Source organism: Eleutherodactylus coqui, chromosome 2, assembly GCF_035609145.1.
Source record: "Eleutherodactylus coqui strain aEleCoq1 chromosome 2, aEleCoq1.hap1, whole genome shotgun sequence".
Classification (NCBI taxonomy): Eukaryota; Metazoa; Chordata; class Amphibia; order Anura; family Eleutherodactylidae; genus Eleutherodactylus; species Eleutherodactylus coqui.
Window position 1 is genome coordinate 341,973,682 of NC_089838.1, and position 18,086 is coordinate 341,991,767.

The following is an 18,086-nucleotide window of genomic DNA, read 5'->3' on the forward strand; positions in this document are numbered from 1 at the left end:
AATACGGACTGCAGATCACCGCGACTTGTACGGTCAGTATTATGTGCGTGATACGGACTGCAGATCACCGCGACTTGTACGGTCTGTATTATGTGCGTAATACGGACTGCAGATCACCGCGACTTGTACGGTCAGTATTATGTGCGTAATACGGACTGCAGATCACCGCGACTTGTACGGTCTGTATTATGTGCGTAATACGGACTGCAGATCACCGCGACTTGTATGGTCTGTATTATGTACGTAATACGGACCGCAGATCACCGCGACTTGTGCGGTCAGTATTATGTGCGTGATACGGACTGCAGATCACCACGACTTGTACGGTCAGTATTATGTGCGTGATACGGACTGCAGATCACCGCGACTTGTACGGTCTGTATTATGTGCGTAATACGGACTGCAGATCACCGCGACTTGTACGGTCAGTATTATGTGCGTAATACGGACTGCAGATCACCGCGACTTGTACGGTCAGTATTATGTGCGTGATACGGACTGCAGATCACCACGACTTGTACGGTCAGTATTATGTGCGTAATAAGGACTGCAGATCACCGCGACTTGTATGGTCTGTATTATGTGCGTAATACGGACTGCAGATCACCGCGACTTGTACGGTCTGTATTACGTGCGTAATACGGACCGCAGATCACCACGACTTGTACGGTCTGTATTATGTGCGTAATACGGACCGCAGATCACCACGACTTGTACGGTCTGTATTATGTGCGTAATACGGACCGCAGATCACCACGACTTGTACGGTCTGTATTATGTGCGTAATACAGACTGCAGATCACCGCGACTTGTACGGTCAGTATTATGTGCGTAATACGGACTAAGCCCTTACTGTGTGGCAGTGTTGATAGGAGGAGGGGTGCCCGGCTGCTGTGCCCGGGGGCCCTAGCCCCAGAGGCTGACGGGGGGCGATGATGTCCGGCGGCAGCAGCAGCATTCCCTGCGTCCCGATTACACAGACGGCGGGCGCACTCAGGAGTCTAACGCCATGTATTACAGTCTGAGGCCCGCCTGCATACATGGACGAGAGATGAGCTCACCGCCCGGACATATTCCGCACTGCGTAATACAAAGAGCTTAAACCGTCCGGCTTTACATGGGCGTGGTCAAACCTGCGAGGCCATAACTGCAGCAAGTCCCATCCTGCTCCGTATGCCAGGCGAGGCGCCCCTTCCATCGCTGCGCCCGTCTGCAGGGATTATGCACAATTTTGACAGACCGCACTGCACGCCCCCTGGGAATGAGCCCTCAGCATGCTTCTAGTTCTTATAGTGACCAGTAGATGGCAGCAGAGGTGTCTCACTTTACAGCCTGCTGTGAACGGCTCCTCTCTTCCACTCGTGTTTCCAGCAGGATCGCTGCTTTTATTCTGTAAGACGCTACATACACGTAGAAAACGCTCGGAGACGGAACCTTCCAATATTTACATGAAAGGGTCAAGGGGGGGGGGGGGGGGGGGGGGCAATGCTCTGCAGAACTGTTCCCACTTCTGTACACCGCTTGAGCCAAGGTCACATACTCTGCAGCCTTTGCTCTCTGTTGTCCACAGAGCTTACAATCCATGAGTCTCTTGTATCTGCTGCCAAGCCCAGCAAGTGTCCACCGCCAGTAGTGATGGGCTGCAGGGCGCTGATCCCGTATCCCGCCCGCAGCTTCAGGGATAAGTCACATTCTTTGCCACGAATCATCCACCCATCAGGCCTGGAGAAAAACCATGGTGAGGAGGCCTGCAGGAATAGAGGGGGAGAAGATCAGCAAAGGGGGCCCCACGCTACTACCCCTCCCCCACTATATTGATCCTGCGTCCGGTCCACGGGCTGTGGACACCAAATGCACAAGTCTCCCACCCTAGACTGCACCCGCCCCTCACGTCCAGAGCTGCAGAAAGGACAAAGAGCTACGGGACCCGAGTTAAAGGGGTCGTGCCATGATGGGCGCCCCGTTCCTCTGCCATATTAGAGATGCCATAGAGCAGGGAGTGCCTTCTCGTACAGAATGCTGCTCAGTAAAACCGACTCCCACCCCATTGTACGGGCTGGCCAGAGTCCGCCACGTCCTGGCACAAGCCCCCACTCCCAGCTCGAACATTTATGGGGTATCTACAAGCCATGTCATAAATGTCTGACAGAAGCGAGTCCTCTCCCCCAGATTACGGCGGCGGTCACTAGCAGCCGGCTGTGACATTAGGATGACTTCCAAACCCTGCTTTTTTTAAGAGTTGGTTCAGATACCTGTACTTCCAGCAGCACAGGCACCTGATGCCCCGCAGCAGCTCACCCAGGGACTTCCAGCACCACGGGCACCAGACGCCGGTGGCAGCTCTGACAGGGGCTTCCAGCAGCACGGGCACCCGACGCCCGTGGCAGCTCTCACAAGGGCTTCCAGCATCAGGAGGAACCAACGCCAGCAGCAGCTCTCACAGGAGCGAGTAGCAGCTCTCACCCGACGCCCGCAGCAGCTCTCACGGGAGCGTGGAGCAGGTCTCACCCGACACTCACGGGAGCGTGGAGCAGGTCTCACCCGACACTCACGGGAGCGTGGAGCAGGTCTCACCCGACGTCCGCGGCAGCTCTGTGTGGAGCAGGTCTCACCTGACGCGGCTCTCACAATGCTCAAATCACCTCCAGAGCTGCATGCACAACTCTTCTGATATAGATAGAGGATGACAAGAGATGTAGCGCTTCCTCTAGGGGCTGTACGACAGGGGGGCAAGAAAGCCAAAGGCCATTATGGGAACTCAATTTAATATGGAAGTGTCTGTCAGCAAACTGGATGTGACTGGAGTAGAAGACATGAAGTACTAGTAGAATAGTGACTGCAGCTCTGGATGTGACTGGAGAAGAAGACATGAAGTACCAGTAGAATAGTGACTGCAGCTCTGGATGTGACTGGAGTAGAAGACATGAAGTACCAGTAGAATAGTGACTGCAGCTCTGGATGTGACTGGTGTAGAAGACATAATGTACCACTGCGACTAGAGTATTAGACATGATGTAGAATATGGCTGCAGCTCCGGATGTGACTGGAGAAGAAGAAACGCCGTGACATACCCAAGACATAGGCAGCGACCAGCTTCTGGACGACGGAGACATGGAGGTGGTCATGGAGGAGGCTGCGGGGGTCTCCGTGGAGCGGCAGCAGCAGCACCAGCAGTGCGGTCAGCCCCACCAGGACGTAGAGGCTGAAGAGGCCGGGGGACAGCGGGCGCGGGCTGCCTGCACAAGAGACACAGGGCAATAATCTGTATTTGTATAGACAAGACAGTTACATGTGGTGTACGGTTATCTGGAGACAGACGGCGGTGGTGGAGGAGATGGACACCATAGGCGAGTGGAAGGGGGGGGGAAATCAGGAGGTTGGGTATGCTTCTTTAACCCCTTCCCGCTCCAGGGCGTACATCAACGTCCTGAAGCGTCGGGGCATGGATGAAGATGATGGGGCGACCTCTCTTCATACAGGGCGGGCGTCAGCTGTTTATTACAGCTGGTATCCATGGGCAATTGCTGCACACGGCTATTAACCCCTTAAATGCCCCGACCGATGTTTCGGGGTCCCGTATGCCTGCCCCCCCCCCCCCCCCCCCCCCCCCCAATTTTTCACTAATTGTGAAAAAAAAAGTTTTACAAGTTTAAATCGCCTCCTTTTGCCGGATCTATAATTTAAAAAATCTAACTCGTAAAACAAAAATACATATTTGGTGTCGCCGCGTCCGTAAAAGTCCGATCTACAGTAGCGCATTATTTACCGTGCGGTGAGCGTCGTCCGAAAAAATAAATAAAGAACGCCAGAAATGCACTTTTTCAGTCATCCAGAAAAAAAACGCAATACAAAGTGATGAAAAAGTCGTGTGTACTCTGAAATGGTGCCAACATAAACTGCGGGACGTCCCGCAAGAAACGCGCCCGGCACAGCGACGGCGACGGAGAATGTAAGAAGTTATTAGATGGCGGCAGAAAATTATTGTAAAAAAAAAAAAAAGTAATAAATAAATACAAAAAAAAACCTCTCCAAGTCCGGCATCTTAGTAATCGCACCGCCCGTAGAATAACGTCATCAGGTCATGTTTGTTGCAGTTTGTGCGCCGTAGAAACGAGACGCACCGAAAGATGGTGGAATATCGTTTTTTTCCCCACTTATAATTTGTTTTCAGTACAATAAATGGCACCAGAGAAAAATACAACTCGTCCTGCAAAAAACAACAACCCTCATACAGCGACGGCGTAAATGGAGGAGTTACCATTTTTTAAAAAGGAGGGAGACAAAAAACTAAAATAGAAAAAAAAGTCACGCATCATTAAGGGGTTAAGGCGCGCCTGAAGTTCTGTGCCTCGGGGATTGTCCGGATGGAGTGGAGCGTTCCAGAGGATGAGTGCTGCTCTGGGGAAGTCCTGGGGGCGAGCATGGGAGGTTTGTATTAGAGCAGAGTTTAGTCTGAGTGTGTTAGCGGATCGGAGTGTGCCGGCTGGGTGGCGTACGGCGGCGTGCAGGGTGCCGGCTGGGTGAGGTACGGCGGTCTGCAGGGTGCCGGCTGGGTGAGGAACGGCGGTCTGCAGGGTGCCGGCTGGGTGAGGTACGGCGGCGTGCAGTGTGCCGGCTGGGTGGCGTACGGCGGCGTGCAGTGTGCCGGCTGGGTGGCGTACGGCGGCGTGCAGTGTGCCGGCTGGGTGGCGTACGGCGGCGTGCAGTGGTCTGCAGTGTGCCGGCTGGGTGAGGTACGGATAGGAGGAGGTGATGTACGGTGGAGGGCTGAAGGGCTGAAGGGCAAAGAGGTCAGTTTTTGAGAGGTTAAGTTGGAGAAAGAGGGAGGACATGGTGTTAGAGACAGCGGGCAGACAGGTGATGTTTTGGACAAAGGGTGCAGAGATGTCACGGGCAGAGGTGTAAAGCTGGGTGTCATCAGGGTAGAGGTGGCATTGGGGGCCAAATCTCTTGATAGTCTGTCCAAAAGGGGCTGTGTAGATGGAGAAGAGGAGGGGGCCGAGGACCGAGCCCTGGGGGACCCCAACAGCAAGGGGAGGAGGAGAGGAGGGGGCCGAGGACCGAGCCCTGGGGGACCCCAACAGCAAGGGGAAGAGGAGGGGGCCGAGGACCGAGCCCTGGGGGACCCCAACAGCAAGGGGAAGAGGTGGGGGGCCGAGGACCGAGCCCTGGGGGACCCCAACAGCAAGGGGAAGAGGAGAGGTGGGGGGCCGAGGACCGAGCCCTGGGGGACCCCAACAGCAAGGGGAAGAGGAGAGGAGGGGGCCGAGGACCGAGCCCTGGGGGACCCCAACAGCAAGGGGAAGAGGAGGGGGCCGAGGACCGAGCCCTGGGGGACCCCAACAGCAAGGGGAAGAGGAGAGGAGGGAGCCGAGGACCGAGCCCTGCGGGACCCCAACAGCAAGGGGAGGAGGAGAGGTGGGGGCCGAGGACCAAGCCCTGGGGGACCCCAACAGCAAGGGGAAGAGGAGAGGAGGGGGCTGAGGACCGAGCCCTGGGGGACCCCAACAGCAAGGGGAAGAGGAGAGGAGGGGGCCGAGGACCGAGCTCTGGGGGACCCCAACAGCAAGGGGAAGAGGAGAGAAGGGGGCCGAGGACCGAGCCCTGGGGGACCCCAACAGCAAGGGGAAGAGGAGGGGAGGGGGCCGAGGACCGAGCCCTGGGGGATCCCAACAGCAAGGAGAAGAAAAGAGGAGAGGAGGGAGCCGAGGACCGAGCCCTGGGGGACCCAACAGCAAAGGGAAGAGGAGAGGAGGGGGCAGAGGACCGAGCCCTGGGGGACCCCAACAGCAAGGGGAAGAGGAGGGGAGGGGGCCGAGGATTGAGCCCTGGGGGACCCCAACAGCAAAGGGAAGAGGAGAGGAGGGGGCAGAGGACCGAGCCTTGGGGGGACCCCAACAGCAAGGAGAAGAGGAGAGGGCCGAGGACCGAGCCCTGGGGGACCCCAACAGCAAGGGGAAGAGGAGAGGAGGGGGCCGAGGACCGAGCCCTGGGGGACCCCAACAGCAAGGGGAAGAGGAGGGGAAGAGGAGGGGAGGGGGCCGAGGATTGAGCCCTGGGGGACCCCAACAGCAAGGAGAAGAGAAGAGGAGAGGAGGGGGCCGAGGACCGAGCCCTGGGGGACCCAACAGCAAGGGGAAGAGGAGAGGAGGGGGCCGAGGACCGAGCCCTGGGGGACCCCAACAGCAAGGGGAAGAGGAGAGGAGGGGGCCGAGGACCGAGCCCTGGGGGACCCCAACAGCAAGGGGAAGAGGAGAGGAGGGGGCCGAGGACCGAGCCCTGGGGGACCCCAACAGCAAGGGGAAGAGGAGAGGAGGGGGCCGAGGACCGAGCCCTGGGGGGAGGGGAGAGGGGGGAGGGACCAGAGGTGGAGATGGATGTGAGAAGAGAGAGTCATTGGTGTAGGTGGCGGGGCGCGCAGCGGAGAGCAGGCTGGAGGTCGGGCGGGCGCTGGATGACCCTCCCCTCCTACCTTGTCGCATGGAGAAGAGGTGGGATGGCGGCCGCCATTGTGCGGCATCTGGTGCTGCTCTGGCTTGGGGTCTGGCAGCGTGCAGCGCGGCGGTGATGTCCTTCCTCCCGATGACGCCTCGTGCTCCGCCCTCCTCCCACACCTCCACGCGGAAGCGGTCTGTGGTGCCGTACAGCCGGGCGCGGATGTCCCGATGCCGCGTGACTCTGCGAGAAGATGGAGGGGAAGGTTGGCGTTAAAAGCCACGAGAGCCGCGCCAATTCTTGCACCGCGGCCACGCACTCACATGTCAATGCAGGAGTTTGGCTTGACCAGCCCCTCGGCATCCACCACCGTGTAGCGCAGCGGCGCCGTGGACAGCACTGCAGACAGAAGAGACGGTGATGTCACCACGGACGCCGCCAGTCTACAGACCGCGACGGCGGCGCCCCCTACCTTTGTATCGCAGCACTCGGGGGAAGGGGTTGTACAGGGTCAGCACCTGCTTGTGGCTCGACTGCTCATCGGCGTAGAAGTCCAGAGCCGGCGGGAAGACGAAGACGGGCAGCGAGGGGGGGTCAGCCACCGGTCTGCGCTCCGGCTCCTCACCTCTTCCTGGCGCCCCCCTCTGCATGGCGACACAGCGATGACATCACATCCCTGGCTATTCCTGAGAGCCTGCAGAGAGATGACAGAAATCAGCAACACCCATGTGGGGGTGACGTCATCAGCGCCCGGTGTACACAGATGACGTCACAGCAGTGGATGGGCTCACAGAGTGTTATATTACGTATGAGCAGCGCAGCCGCTGACGTCACAGAGCAGCTCCAGCCGCTCACCGCGGAGCCCCGGCAGCTGTTACCTGCAGCTTCCTGGTGGCTCCTTCCACCCTTCCCATTGGCCAAAACTTACGTCTGTCACTCGGTTGCCTGGAAACGCATCCACAGTAAGAGGGCGGCACCCCGTTCCTAGCGCTGTGATTGGAGGACACGCCACCAGTCCTCTGCAGCTGCTCGCGTTCCTTGGCGACAGGGCAGAGCACCGCCTACCGCCACGACGTGTCTGTGATCACGCGCGGGGTGCTTGCGCTGGCCGCCATTTTCTCAGAGACCAAAGTCCATTCGCCGACAAACAAAAGTCTGACGTAAAGTGGACGCCGTCGTGGAGACAGAAAGCTGCCGAGGCCACTGAACACGTGACGCGTTCAGTGGCTGTCAGAGGCCATAAAGTACCGGCAGAGGGCGCCAGAACCCTGTCACAATTTTTCCCTCCCACGGCCCCGCTGAATTAGATTGGTGCGTTCAGCAGTTTTTAAAAATAATCTTTCTTTATTGACATTGTTGTTTTAAAATTTTTTTTTTAAAAGAAGTAATCAAATTTACAAATATGAGAAGCGGGGGACACTGGGTCGTCACCTGGAGGTGCGAGGACACCGGGTCATCACCTGGAGGGGCGGGGGACACCGGGTCATCACCTGGAGGGGCGGGGGACACCGGGTCATCACCTGGAGGGGCGGGGGACACCGGGTCATCACCTGGAGGGGCGGGGGACACCGGGTCATCACCTGGAGGGGCGGGGGACACCGGGTCATCACCTGGAGGCGCGGGGGACACCGGGTCATCACCTGGAGGGTCGGGGGACACCGGGTCATCACCTGGAGGGGCGGGGGACACCGGGTCATCACCTGGAGGCGCGGGGGACACCGGGTCATCACCTGGAGGGGCGGGGGGCACCGGGTCATCACCTGGAGGCGCGGGGGACACCGGGTCATCACCTGGAGAGGCGGGGGACACCGGGTCATCACCTGGAGGGGCGAGGGACACCGGGTCATCACCTGGAGGGGCGGGGGACACCGGGTCATCACCTGGAGGGGCGGGGGACACCGGGTCATCACCTGGAGGCGCGGGGGACACCGGGTCATCACCTGGAGGGTCGGGGGACACCGGGTCATCACCTGGAGGGGCGGGGGACACCGGGTCATCACCTGGAGGCGCGGGGGACACCGGGTCATCACCTGGAGGGGCGGGGGGCACCGGGTCATCACCTGGAGGCGCGGGGGACACCGGGTCATCACCTGGAGAGGCGGGGGACACCGGGTCATCACCTGGAGGGGCGGGGGACACCGGGTCATCACCTGGAGGGGCGGGGGACACCGGGTCATCACCTGGAGGGGCGGGGGACACCGGGTCATCACCTGGAGGCACGGGGGACACCGGGTCATCACCTGGAGGGTCGGGGGACACCGGGTCATCACCTGGAGGGGCGGGGGACACCGGGTCATCACCTGGAGGCGCGGGGGACACCGGGTCATCACCTGGAGGGGCGGGGGACACCGGGTCATCACCTGGAGGGGCGGGGGACACCGGGTCATCACCTGGAGGGGCGGGGGACACCGGGTCATCACCTGGAGGGGCGGGGGGAACGACACCGGGTCATTACCTGGAGGCACGGGGGACACCGGGTCATCACCTGGAGGGGCGGGGGACACCGGGTCATCACCTGGAGGGGCGGGGGACACCGGGTCATCACCTGGAGGGTCAGGGGACACCGGGTCATCACCTGGAGGGGCGGGGGACACCGGGTCATCACCTGGAGGCACAGAGGACACCGGGTCATCACCTGGAGGGGCGGGGGACACTGGGTCATCACCTGGAGGGGCGGGGGACACCGGGTCATCACCTGGAGGGGCGGGGGACACCGGGTCATCACCTGGAGGGGCGGGGGGCACCGGGTCATCACCTGGAGGGGCGGGGGACACCGGGTCATCACCTGGAGGGGCGGGGGACACTGGGTCATCACCTGGAGGTGCGAGGACACCGGGTCATCACCTGGAGGGGCGGGGTACACCGGGTCATCACCTGGAGGCGCGGAGAACACCGCGTTGTCACACGGAGGCGTGGGGGACTCCGGGTTATCACACAAGAAGCAGGGGACACCGCGTTGTCACACAGAGGCGCCGGGGACTCCAGGTTATCACACGGAGGCGTGGTGTACAAGGCGTTATCACACGGAGGTGTGGGGGGCACCGCGTTATCACAAGAAGGCGCGAGGATCATCGGATTATCACACGGAGGTGCGGGGGACACAGGGTTGTCACACGGAGGTGCGGGGGACACCGGGTTGTCACACAGAGGTGCGGGGGACACCGGGTTGTCACACGGAGGTGCGGGGGACACAGCGTTGTCACACGGAGGCGCGGGGGACACCGGGTTATCACACAAAGGAGCTGGGGACACCGCATTGTCACACGGAAGCGCGGTGTAAAACGCGTTATCACACAGAGACGTGGTGTACAAGGGGTTATCAAATGGAGGCGTAATGTACAAGGCGTTATCACACGGAGGCGTTGTGTACAAGGCGTTATCACACGGAGGCGTGGTGTACAACGGGTTATCACACGGAGGTGTGGTGTACAAGGGGTTATCACACTGAGGCGTGGTGTACAAGGGGTTATCACACTGAGGCGTGGTGTTCAAGGGGTTATCACAGGGAGGCGTGGTGTACAACGGGTTATCACACAGAGGTGTGGTGTACAAGGGGTTATCACACGTAGGCGTGGTGTACAACGGGTTATCACACGGAGGTGTCGTGTACAAGGGGTTATCACACAGAGGCGTGGTGTACAAGGCGTTATCACACGGAGGCATGGTGTTCAAGGGGGTTATCACAGGGAGGCGTGGTGTACAAGGGGTTATCACATGGAGGCGTGGTGTACAACGGGTTATCACACGGAGGTGTGGTGTACAAGGGGTTATCACACAGAGGTGTGGTGTACAAGGCGTTATCACACGGAGGCGTGGTGTTCAAGGGGTTATCACAGGGAGGCGTGGTGTACAAGGGGTTATCACATGGAGGCGTGGTGTACAAGGGGTTATCACACAGAGGCGTGGTGTACAAGGGGTTATCACACAGAGGCGTGGTGTACAAGACGTTATCACAGGGAGGCGTGGTGTACAAGGTGTTATCACACGGAGGTGCGGGGGACCCAACTCTGAGGCCAGGCTTCTAAACTTCATAACGGATTGCCCCACGAGACTAACCAGTGAGGAAGCTAAAATAGTACGGCCAGACTCATCAAACACCCTCCGGAACGTCTTCACAAATATATTTCGGTTATTGACCACATGATCGTCTCTCTCCCAGAGAGGGTTCACCCCGGCCAACACCTGTCCGGAGAGGTGAAACCTAATGAAAGCCACTTTGGCGCGGTCCATGGGAAACTGGTGAGACAACAGCCAGAAGTGTAATGAGCACTGCTTAATAAACCCACGGCACTGTCCAGGATCTCCCTCGTAGCGGGGAGGCAGATAATCGCGGACCAGATCAAGTCGCAGGAGCTGACTGTGGGAACAGGGCTGGAGTTGCGTCTGCGACAGAAGACTGCGGTACCGCTGCGTCAGAAGAGATAAGGAGTTAAGGCAAGCGTTCAGATTGTACAAATAAGACAAGATCTGTTCTTGGCGATCTCACTGCTGAACCAACTCTTGGAACAAGTCTGAAATACCCCCACAGGCGGGGTCAGTGGAATCCATAGCTAGCGGAAGTAGACCCACTGTGCTCACCAACCAGCCTGGCTGCCGACCCCAGCGGTCAGAGGAATCTTGCCCTTAGCAAATCAGGAGGATGGGAAGACCCCTGCCTAAAAGCAGGGTAGGCGTCCTGATAAGAACGGCCCCACGCTGGAACCTCGGGGCTAACTATCCCTGACAGGACACAGGGACAATGTACAAAACACAGGGCACACAGAACAGGACTGACTACCACAGAGACGATGCACAGACTGGAGGAAACGGACAAGCGCACACAGGCTGAAGCACAAGGCAAAGAGCATACAGAATAAACAGATACAGGATAAAGCAGCCCTGTAACAGGCGACCGGGGTGTGCGGGGTGTGCTGAGACAAACACACATCAATACTGAGGCAAAGAGGGAGGATTCCCAGCTCCCTTAAATAGGAAGGTGATTGCCATCTAAGCTGCAGCTGTGCTGTGAGCACTGAGCATGGTTAACTAGTGCATTGCTGGCAGAAAGTAGTAGAAACAAATACATTTATACAGAAGGCTATAGTACCCTGTTGTACCGCCTCTAGCTTGGATACAAGATGTGATACGGTCGGGCATGAAAGCTCTAGTACCCTGTTGGACCGCCTTTAGCTTGGATACAAGATGTGATATGGGCGGGCATGGAGGCTCTAGAACCCTGTTGTACTGCCTCTAGCTTGGATACAAGATGTGATACGGACGGGCATGAAGGCTCTAGTACTCTGTTGTACCACCCTATAGCTTGGATACATGATGTGATACAGGCTGGCATGAAGGCTCTAGTATCCGTTGGACCGCCTTTAGCATGGATACAAGATGTGATACGGACGGGCATGGAGGCTCTAGTACCCTGTTGTACCACCTCTAGTTTGGATACTAGATGTGATACGGGTGGGCATGGAGGCTCTAGTACCCTGTTGTACCACCTCTAGTTTGGATACATGATGTGATACGGGGGGCATGGAAGGTCTAGTACCCTGTTTTACCACCTCTAGCTTGGATACATGATGTGATACAGGCTGGCGTACAGGTTTTGTATGGTAATTTGCAGTATATCGCTCCACATTTTTTATAACTGACCCTGTAGATCATGTAATTCGTCGGCTGTGGTAGTTGGCGTCCCAGATGGTTTCATACATGTTCTATTGGTGATAAACCTGGTGACCGGGCAGCCACAGAGGTGTGACCATGTTGTGGGGGCTCCTGTGACCCCCTTGTGTGTGCGGCCGAGCATTATCCTGCTGGACGCCGCCATGAGAGGAACACATGTGGCTGCAGGATGTCCTGAACATATCGCTGAGCTGTCATTGCCCCCTGTACCACTGGGGACCGACTGTGTGATGGCCCCCCCGGACCATCCCACCAGCAGTGGGGGCAGGATGGAGTTGTCACCCCGAGGTCTCCAGACATGTCGTCAGGGCCCAAACTAAACCTGGATTTGTTGCTGAAGAGAACCCGGTTCCACTCTGTAGCGTCAAGTTTCATCTTTCACAAGTCCACGGCAGATGGAGACGACGGTGGGTGTCAGAGGCCGTACATGTAATGGGGGCCGTGAGACCAAATGTCCTTCAGTCAAGCACCTGGAAATGGTTCTGGCAGACACAGGGATGTAACTGTTAGGTTGTGCTGCTGGGACCTGTAGTACTACAGGTTTCAAGGAGCACACCTTCACAGGTGTAGAATAATTGTACAGCCTGGTTGTGGTGTTCTCCAGCCAGCCAATCTCCACCGGTCTGCTGCACATATATACCAGCCTCTCTGCAAGAGGAAGCTGGCATCCCTTCACTCTAGGGTTCTGTTTTCTTGCATGCCTGTTGTGTTGTCTGTATAGGTGTTAACAGTGCATTGCTCAGTGTCTGTGCAGGTGGCCGGACATCAGGTGTGAACTGGCATGTTCAGTATATATGTGTATGAACAGTGGTGTGTTCTATGGGTCTGCACAAGTGGCCAGGCATGAGGTATCAACAGCCCTGTTCTGTGTTGCATGGTATCCCTAGTGTGTTGGTATGAACTATTTCCTGTCCTGCTGTGGATTGCTTACCATCTCTGGGCGAGTTAGATTCTAGCACGGGGCCATCCTTATCGGGATGATCGACCTGCTTGCAGGCAGGCGTCATGTGGATGTTGCCTCGTTGGAGTTGGGACCGGCTAGACAACGAGGACCCTTGAAGCGGGCTTGCAGGTTTAAGTGACTTGGCCAATTCATGAACCAATACCCTGCACATGTGATAGCTATTCCATCTGGTTATGCATGCAGGTATGTAAGGTGAGTGTTTTGTTCGTTTGTCAGTCCCAATGTTATGTCTGCCCGTGAGTCTAGTTCACTATTCCTTTGGTGTTCCAGTCAGCGGGTCCTGTTTGGACGCCATACCATCTTGCGTCCCTGCTGAGGCGTGGCGTTAAGTGCGCTACATGGATGTAACAATAACAATGGCGCCTCCTGTCTCTGAATGGCGGACAATGAAACAGTTGGAGCTGCTGGTGCTTGTCGGACTATCAGACGCTCCTCTCTACTGTTGGTCTGTAGGGGGCGTCCTGAGCCCGGTCACCTTGTGTGTCCCCATCCACTGGTCCCAATACCTCCTAACAGTCTGGTCAGATGCTTCTCTCTACTGGTGGTCTGTAGGGGGCGTCCTGAGCCCAGTCACCTTGTGTCCTCTCACACATCCACTGATCCCAACACCCCCTAACAGTGTGGTCAGACGCTCCTCTCTACTGGTGGTCTGTAGGGGGCGTCCTGAGCCCGGTCACCTTGTGTGCCCCCCTCTACTGGTCCCAGCACCCCCTGTCTAATCAGACGCTCCTCTCTACTGGTGGTCTGTAGTGGGCGTCCTGAGCCTGGTTACCTTGTGTGCCCCCATCCACTGGTCCCAACACCTCCTAACAGTCTGGTCAGATGCTCCTCTCTACTGGTGGTCTGTAGTGGGCGTCCTGAGCCCGGTCACCTTGTGTGCCCCCATCCACTGGTCCCAACACCCCCTAACAGTCTGGTCAGATGCTCCTCATTACTGGTGGTCTGTCTGGGGCGCCCTGAGCCCGGTCACCTTGTGTGCCCCCATTCACTGGTCTCAACACCCCCTAACAGTCTGGTCAGATGCTCCTCTCTACTGGTGGTCTGTAGGGGGCGTCCTAAGCCTGATCACCTTGTGTGCCCCCATCCACTGGTCCCAACACCTCCTAACAGTCTGGTCAGAACAGCCCGGTGGGGGATAATTCGTCGATACGACCATCCAGCTTCTCACATCCCAATAATGCGCCCCCCTCTGGTAACGGGGTGAAATCTCTTCTCTGCGTCTAGTGGCCAACAAGCTCTACACAAGCGGAAGAAGAGGTCACTACACACAAGGAACCTCTTATAGGCCAAGGGGGGAACCACTTTTAGGGCCTATAAGAGGTTCCTCCCTTTCATCTGATCACCACAACTCCCATCATCCACAGATCTGCCTGAGATGGAGCTGCAGGAGGTTTTTTTTCGAGGATCGGGATTGTTTTTTTTTTTTTTACAAAGAGTGTATATAAATGTTGTAGCATTTTGTAACTCCTTCTGCTGCATCCATGCCCTGAATCCGCACTGTAATACTACCACCCACAACACAGGCCACTCTTCCACGTCCAGCGCCGCCTTCATAGCCTTTGTCAGTTTCTGCAGCTATGGCACACAGCTCGGCATCTACCAGAGCGGCCGGTGTCTCCAGGCTGGAGGACCTTCTCAGATCTCCTGACTCATGTATATATGTTATTACACTCCAGTTGGCCAGAGGCATCTAACAGAGCTGTGATAACATGGGGGGATAGAGCAACACCTCTGCAGCGCCACCTATTGGAAAGTTACAAAGTCTGATGAGGTATGGTTCCATCTTTTCATTTGCATATTTCCCAGAGCAGCTTGCAGGGCCTTATAAGTCTCCTCCCACCGTCTAGGTGCTCTCCTTAAGGAGAAACAATACCTTCCTGATCAGCATTGGAAGAGCATAGAATTACCCTCAGTAGCAGCGCTCCCTGTTGTTCTCTGTTTTCAGCCACACAAGCCCTCTTTACACAGAATGATCAGTGATATATCACGGCACAATTATCGTGCTATGTAAAAGGGGCGTTATTAGCAGTATTCACTGCTGTTCTCTGTTATCAGCCACTCAGGTAGACCTACAGTGACGTGACGCTCTGACAGAATGGCACAATGTGGTTTGGGGTTTATTTATTACAGCTGACAATATGGCGGATGAGGCCGAAGCGACACGGTGAGGAGACGGGCAGCACCATGGCGGTACTAGCAGGGCTTCTTGGCAATGCCAGTGAGGATCTGATGCTGCTGCGGACGGTAACCGATGACAAAACTGTCGCCAACGATCCTGCCACGTCCGACCTCGTCCACCATCCCCATGAAGAGATAACTGGAGCCTGCGGAAACAAACATACTCAGTGCCACATAGCAGTTATTCCTGCAGAGCATCGCTGCCTCTGAATACATAGTGATCCTGCAGATTATTACCCACTTACCTTTAGAGATCTGCAGCACATCGCTCTGTCCTCTCTACCCCCTCATAGTAATATATCCTGCAGATTATTACACCACTGACCCCATGAGATCTGCAGCACATCGCTCTGTCCTCTCTACCTCCTCATAGTGATACATCCTGCAGATTATTACACCACTGACCCCATGAGATCTGCAGAACATCGCTCTGTCCTCTCTACCTCCTCATAGTGATACATCCTGCAGATTATTACACCACTGACCCCATGAGATCTGCAGAACATCGCTCTGTCCTCTCTACCTCCTCATAGTGATACATCCTGCAGATTATTACACCACTGACCTCTAGAGATTTGCAGCACATTGCTCTGTCCCCTCTACCTCCTCATAGTGATACATCCTGCAGATTATTACACCACTGACCTCTAGATCTGCAGCACATCGCTCTGTCCTCTCTACCTCCTCATAGTGATATATCCTGCAGATTATTACACCACTGTCCTCTTTAGAGATCTGCAGCACATCGCTCTGTCCTCTCTACCTCCTCATAGTGATATATCCTGCAGATTATTACACCACTGTCCTCTTTAGAGATCTGCAGCACATCGCTCTGTCCCCTCTACCTCCTCATAGTGATACATCCTGCAGATTATTACACCACTGACCCCATGAGATCTGCAGCACATCGCTCTGTCCTCTCTACCTCCTCATAGTAATATATCCTGCAGATTATTACACCACTGACCCCATGAGATCTGCAGCACATCGCTCTGTCCTCTCTACCTCCTCATAGTGATATATCCTGCAGATTATTACACCACTGTCCTCTTTAGAGATCTGCAGAACATCGCTCTGTCCTCTCTACCTCCTCATAGTGATATATCCTGCAGATTATTACACCACTGTCCTCTTTAGAGATCTGCAGAACATCGCTCTGTCCCCTCTACCTCCTCATAGTGATATATCCTGCAGATTATTACACCACTGACCTCTAGATCTGCAGCACATCGCTCTGTCCTCTCTACCTCCTCATAGTGATAAATCCTGCAGATTATTACACCACTGACCTCTAGATCTGCAGCACATCGCTCTGTCCCCTCTACCTCCTCATAGTGATATATCCTGCAGATTATTACACCACTGTCCTCTTTAGAGATCTGCAGAACATCGCTCTGTCCCCTCTACCTCCTCATAGTGATACATCCTGCAGATTATTACACCACTGACCTCTTTAGAGATCTGCAGCACATCGCTCTGTCCTCTCTACCTCCTCATAGTGATACATCCTGCAGATTATTACACCACTGACCCCATGAGATCTGCAGCACATCGCTCTGTCCCCTCTACCTCCTCATAGTGATATATCCTGCAGATTATTACACCACTGACCTCTAGATCTGCAGCACATCGCTCTGTCCCCTCTACCTCCTCATAGTGATATATCCTGCAGATTATTACACCACTGTCCTCTTTAGAGATCTGCAGAACATCGCTCTGTCCCCTCTACCTCCTCATAGTGATACATCCTGCAGATTATTACACCACTGACCTCTTTAGAGATCTGCAGCACATCGCTCTGTTCCCTCTACCTCCTCATAGTGATATATCCTGCAGATTATTACACCACTGACCTCTAGATTTGCAGCACATCGCTCTGTCCTCTCTACCTCCTGACAGATAGTGATATATCCTGCAGATTATTACACCTCTGTCCTCTTTAGAGATCTGCAGCACATCGCTCTGTCCTCTCTACCTCCTCATAGTGATACATCCTGCAGATTATTACACCACTGACCGCTAGATCTGCAGCACATCGCTCTGTCCTCTCTACCTCCTCATAGTGATACATCCTGCAGATTATTACACCACTGACCGCTAGATCTGCAGCACATCGCTCTGTCCTCTCTACCTCCTCATAGTGATACATCCTGCAGATTATTACACCACTGACCCCATGAGATCTGCAGCACATCGCTCTGTCCTCTCTACCTCCTCATAGTGATATATCCTGCAGATTATTACACCACTGTCCTCTTTAAAGATCTGCAGCACATCGCTCTGTCCTCTCTACCTCCTCATAGTGATATATCCTGCAGATTATTACAGCACTGTCCTCTTTAAAGATCTGCAGCACATCGCTCTGTCCTCTCTACCTCCTCATAGTGATATATCCTGCAGATTATTACACCACTGACCGCTAGATCTGCAGCACATCGCTCTGTCCCCTGTACATACCTTTCTTTAGGATGGGGCACCTGGGGCACTCGTTTATGATCTGGACGCTCTTTGTGGTCCCATCGTCTTGGATGCTCATCTCTCCTTCCTTGTACGTCTGGTTGATGGTGATCGTGGCCAGCAACGTGCGCCCCACCTCTCCTTTAACGAGGGTCTCCACAGTCCCAGTCAGCACTATGAGAAGCAGCGACAGAGGTTATTGTAGGTCACCTGACTCGCATCCCACGTGTTGGTATAGTACTGCCCGAAAAGTGCCCCCCGACTCTGACCCCCCCAATGTTCCTACCAAACTGACTGGCACAGAAATGGCTTCCTAATGTCCCGGTCTTACGACACTTCTCAGGGCACTTGGCAGCGGCTGACCCTAAAACAAACAGAAGCAAGA

The 18,086-nt window shown here is 55.7% G+C and overlaps 3 protein-coding genes across 4 annotated transcripts in view; all 3 read right to left on the minus strand.

Annotated features, from left to right (window-relative positions):
- Positions 1–1,359: 1,359 nt before the first annotated feature.
- On the minus strand, positions 1,360–7,366 carry MOSPD3 (motile sperm domain containing 3). Of its 2 annotated transcripts, none has more exons than XM_066593910.1 (6): positions 7,314–7,366; positions 6,908–7,129; positions 6,759–6,834; positions 6,473–6,678; positions 3,072–3,236; positions 1,360–1,748 (listed from the first exon to the last, which is right to left on the minus strand). In XM_066593910.1, the coding sequence occupies exons 2-6, from the start codon at positions 7,083–7,085 to the stop codon at positions 1,717–1,719; spliced, it is 657 nt and encodes a 218-aa protein (XP_066450007.1). In that variant the 5' UTR covers positions 7,086–7,129; positions 7,314–7,366; the 3' UTR covers positions 1,360–1,716. The 2 variants fall into 2 exon arrangements, with proteins under 2 accessions (XP_066450007.1, XP_066450006.1); XM_066593909.1 differs by having other exon boundaries at positions 7,242–7,331.
- Positions 7,116–10,098, minus strand: LOC136610496 (uncharacterized). The gene is made up of 4 exons (XM_066589728.1): positions 9,342–10,098; positions 8,891–9,250; positions 7,896–8,825; positions 7,116–7,129 (listed from the first exon to the last, which is right to left on the minus strand). Exons 1-4 carry the CDS (start codon positions 10,096–10,098, stop codon positions 7,116–7,118), a joined length of 2,061 nt encoding a protein of 686 aa, XP_066445825.1.
- Positions 10,099–15,172: 5,074 nt separating this feature from the next.
- The window catches only part of PCOLCE (procollagen C-endopeptidase enhancer), a 35,325-nt gene continuing 32,411 nt past the window's right edge, over positions 15,173–18,086 (minus strand). The window contains exons 7-9 of the mRNA XM_066593911.1: positions 17,988–18,065; positions 17,702–17,875; positions 15,173–15,390 (exon numbers count right to left, since the gene is read on the minus strand). Of these exons, the coding sequence (XP_066450008.1) occupies positions 15,260–15,390; positions 17,702–17,875; positions 17,988–18,065 (383 nt within the window). The 3' untranslated portion in view covers positions 15,173–15,259. The remainder of the gene's footprint in view (positions 15,391–17,701; positions 17,876–17,987; positions 18,066–18,086) is intronic.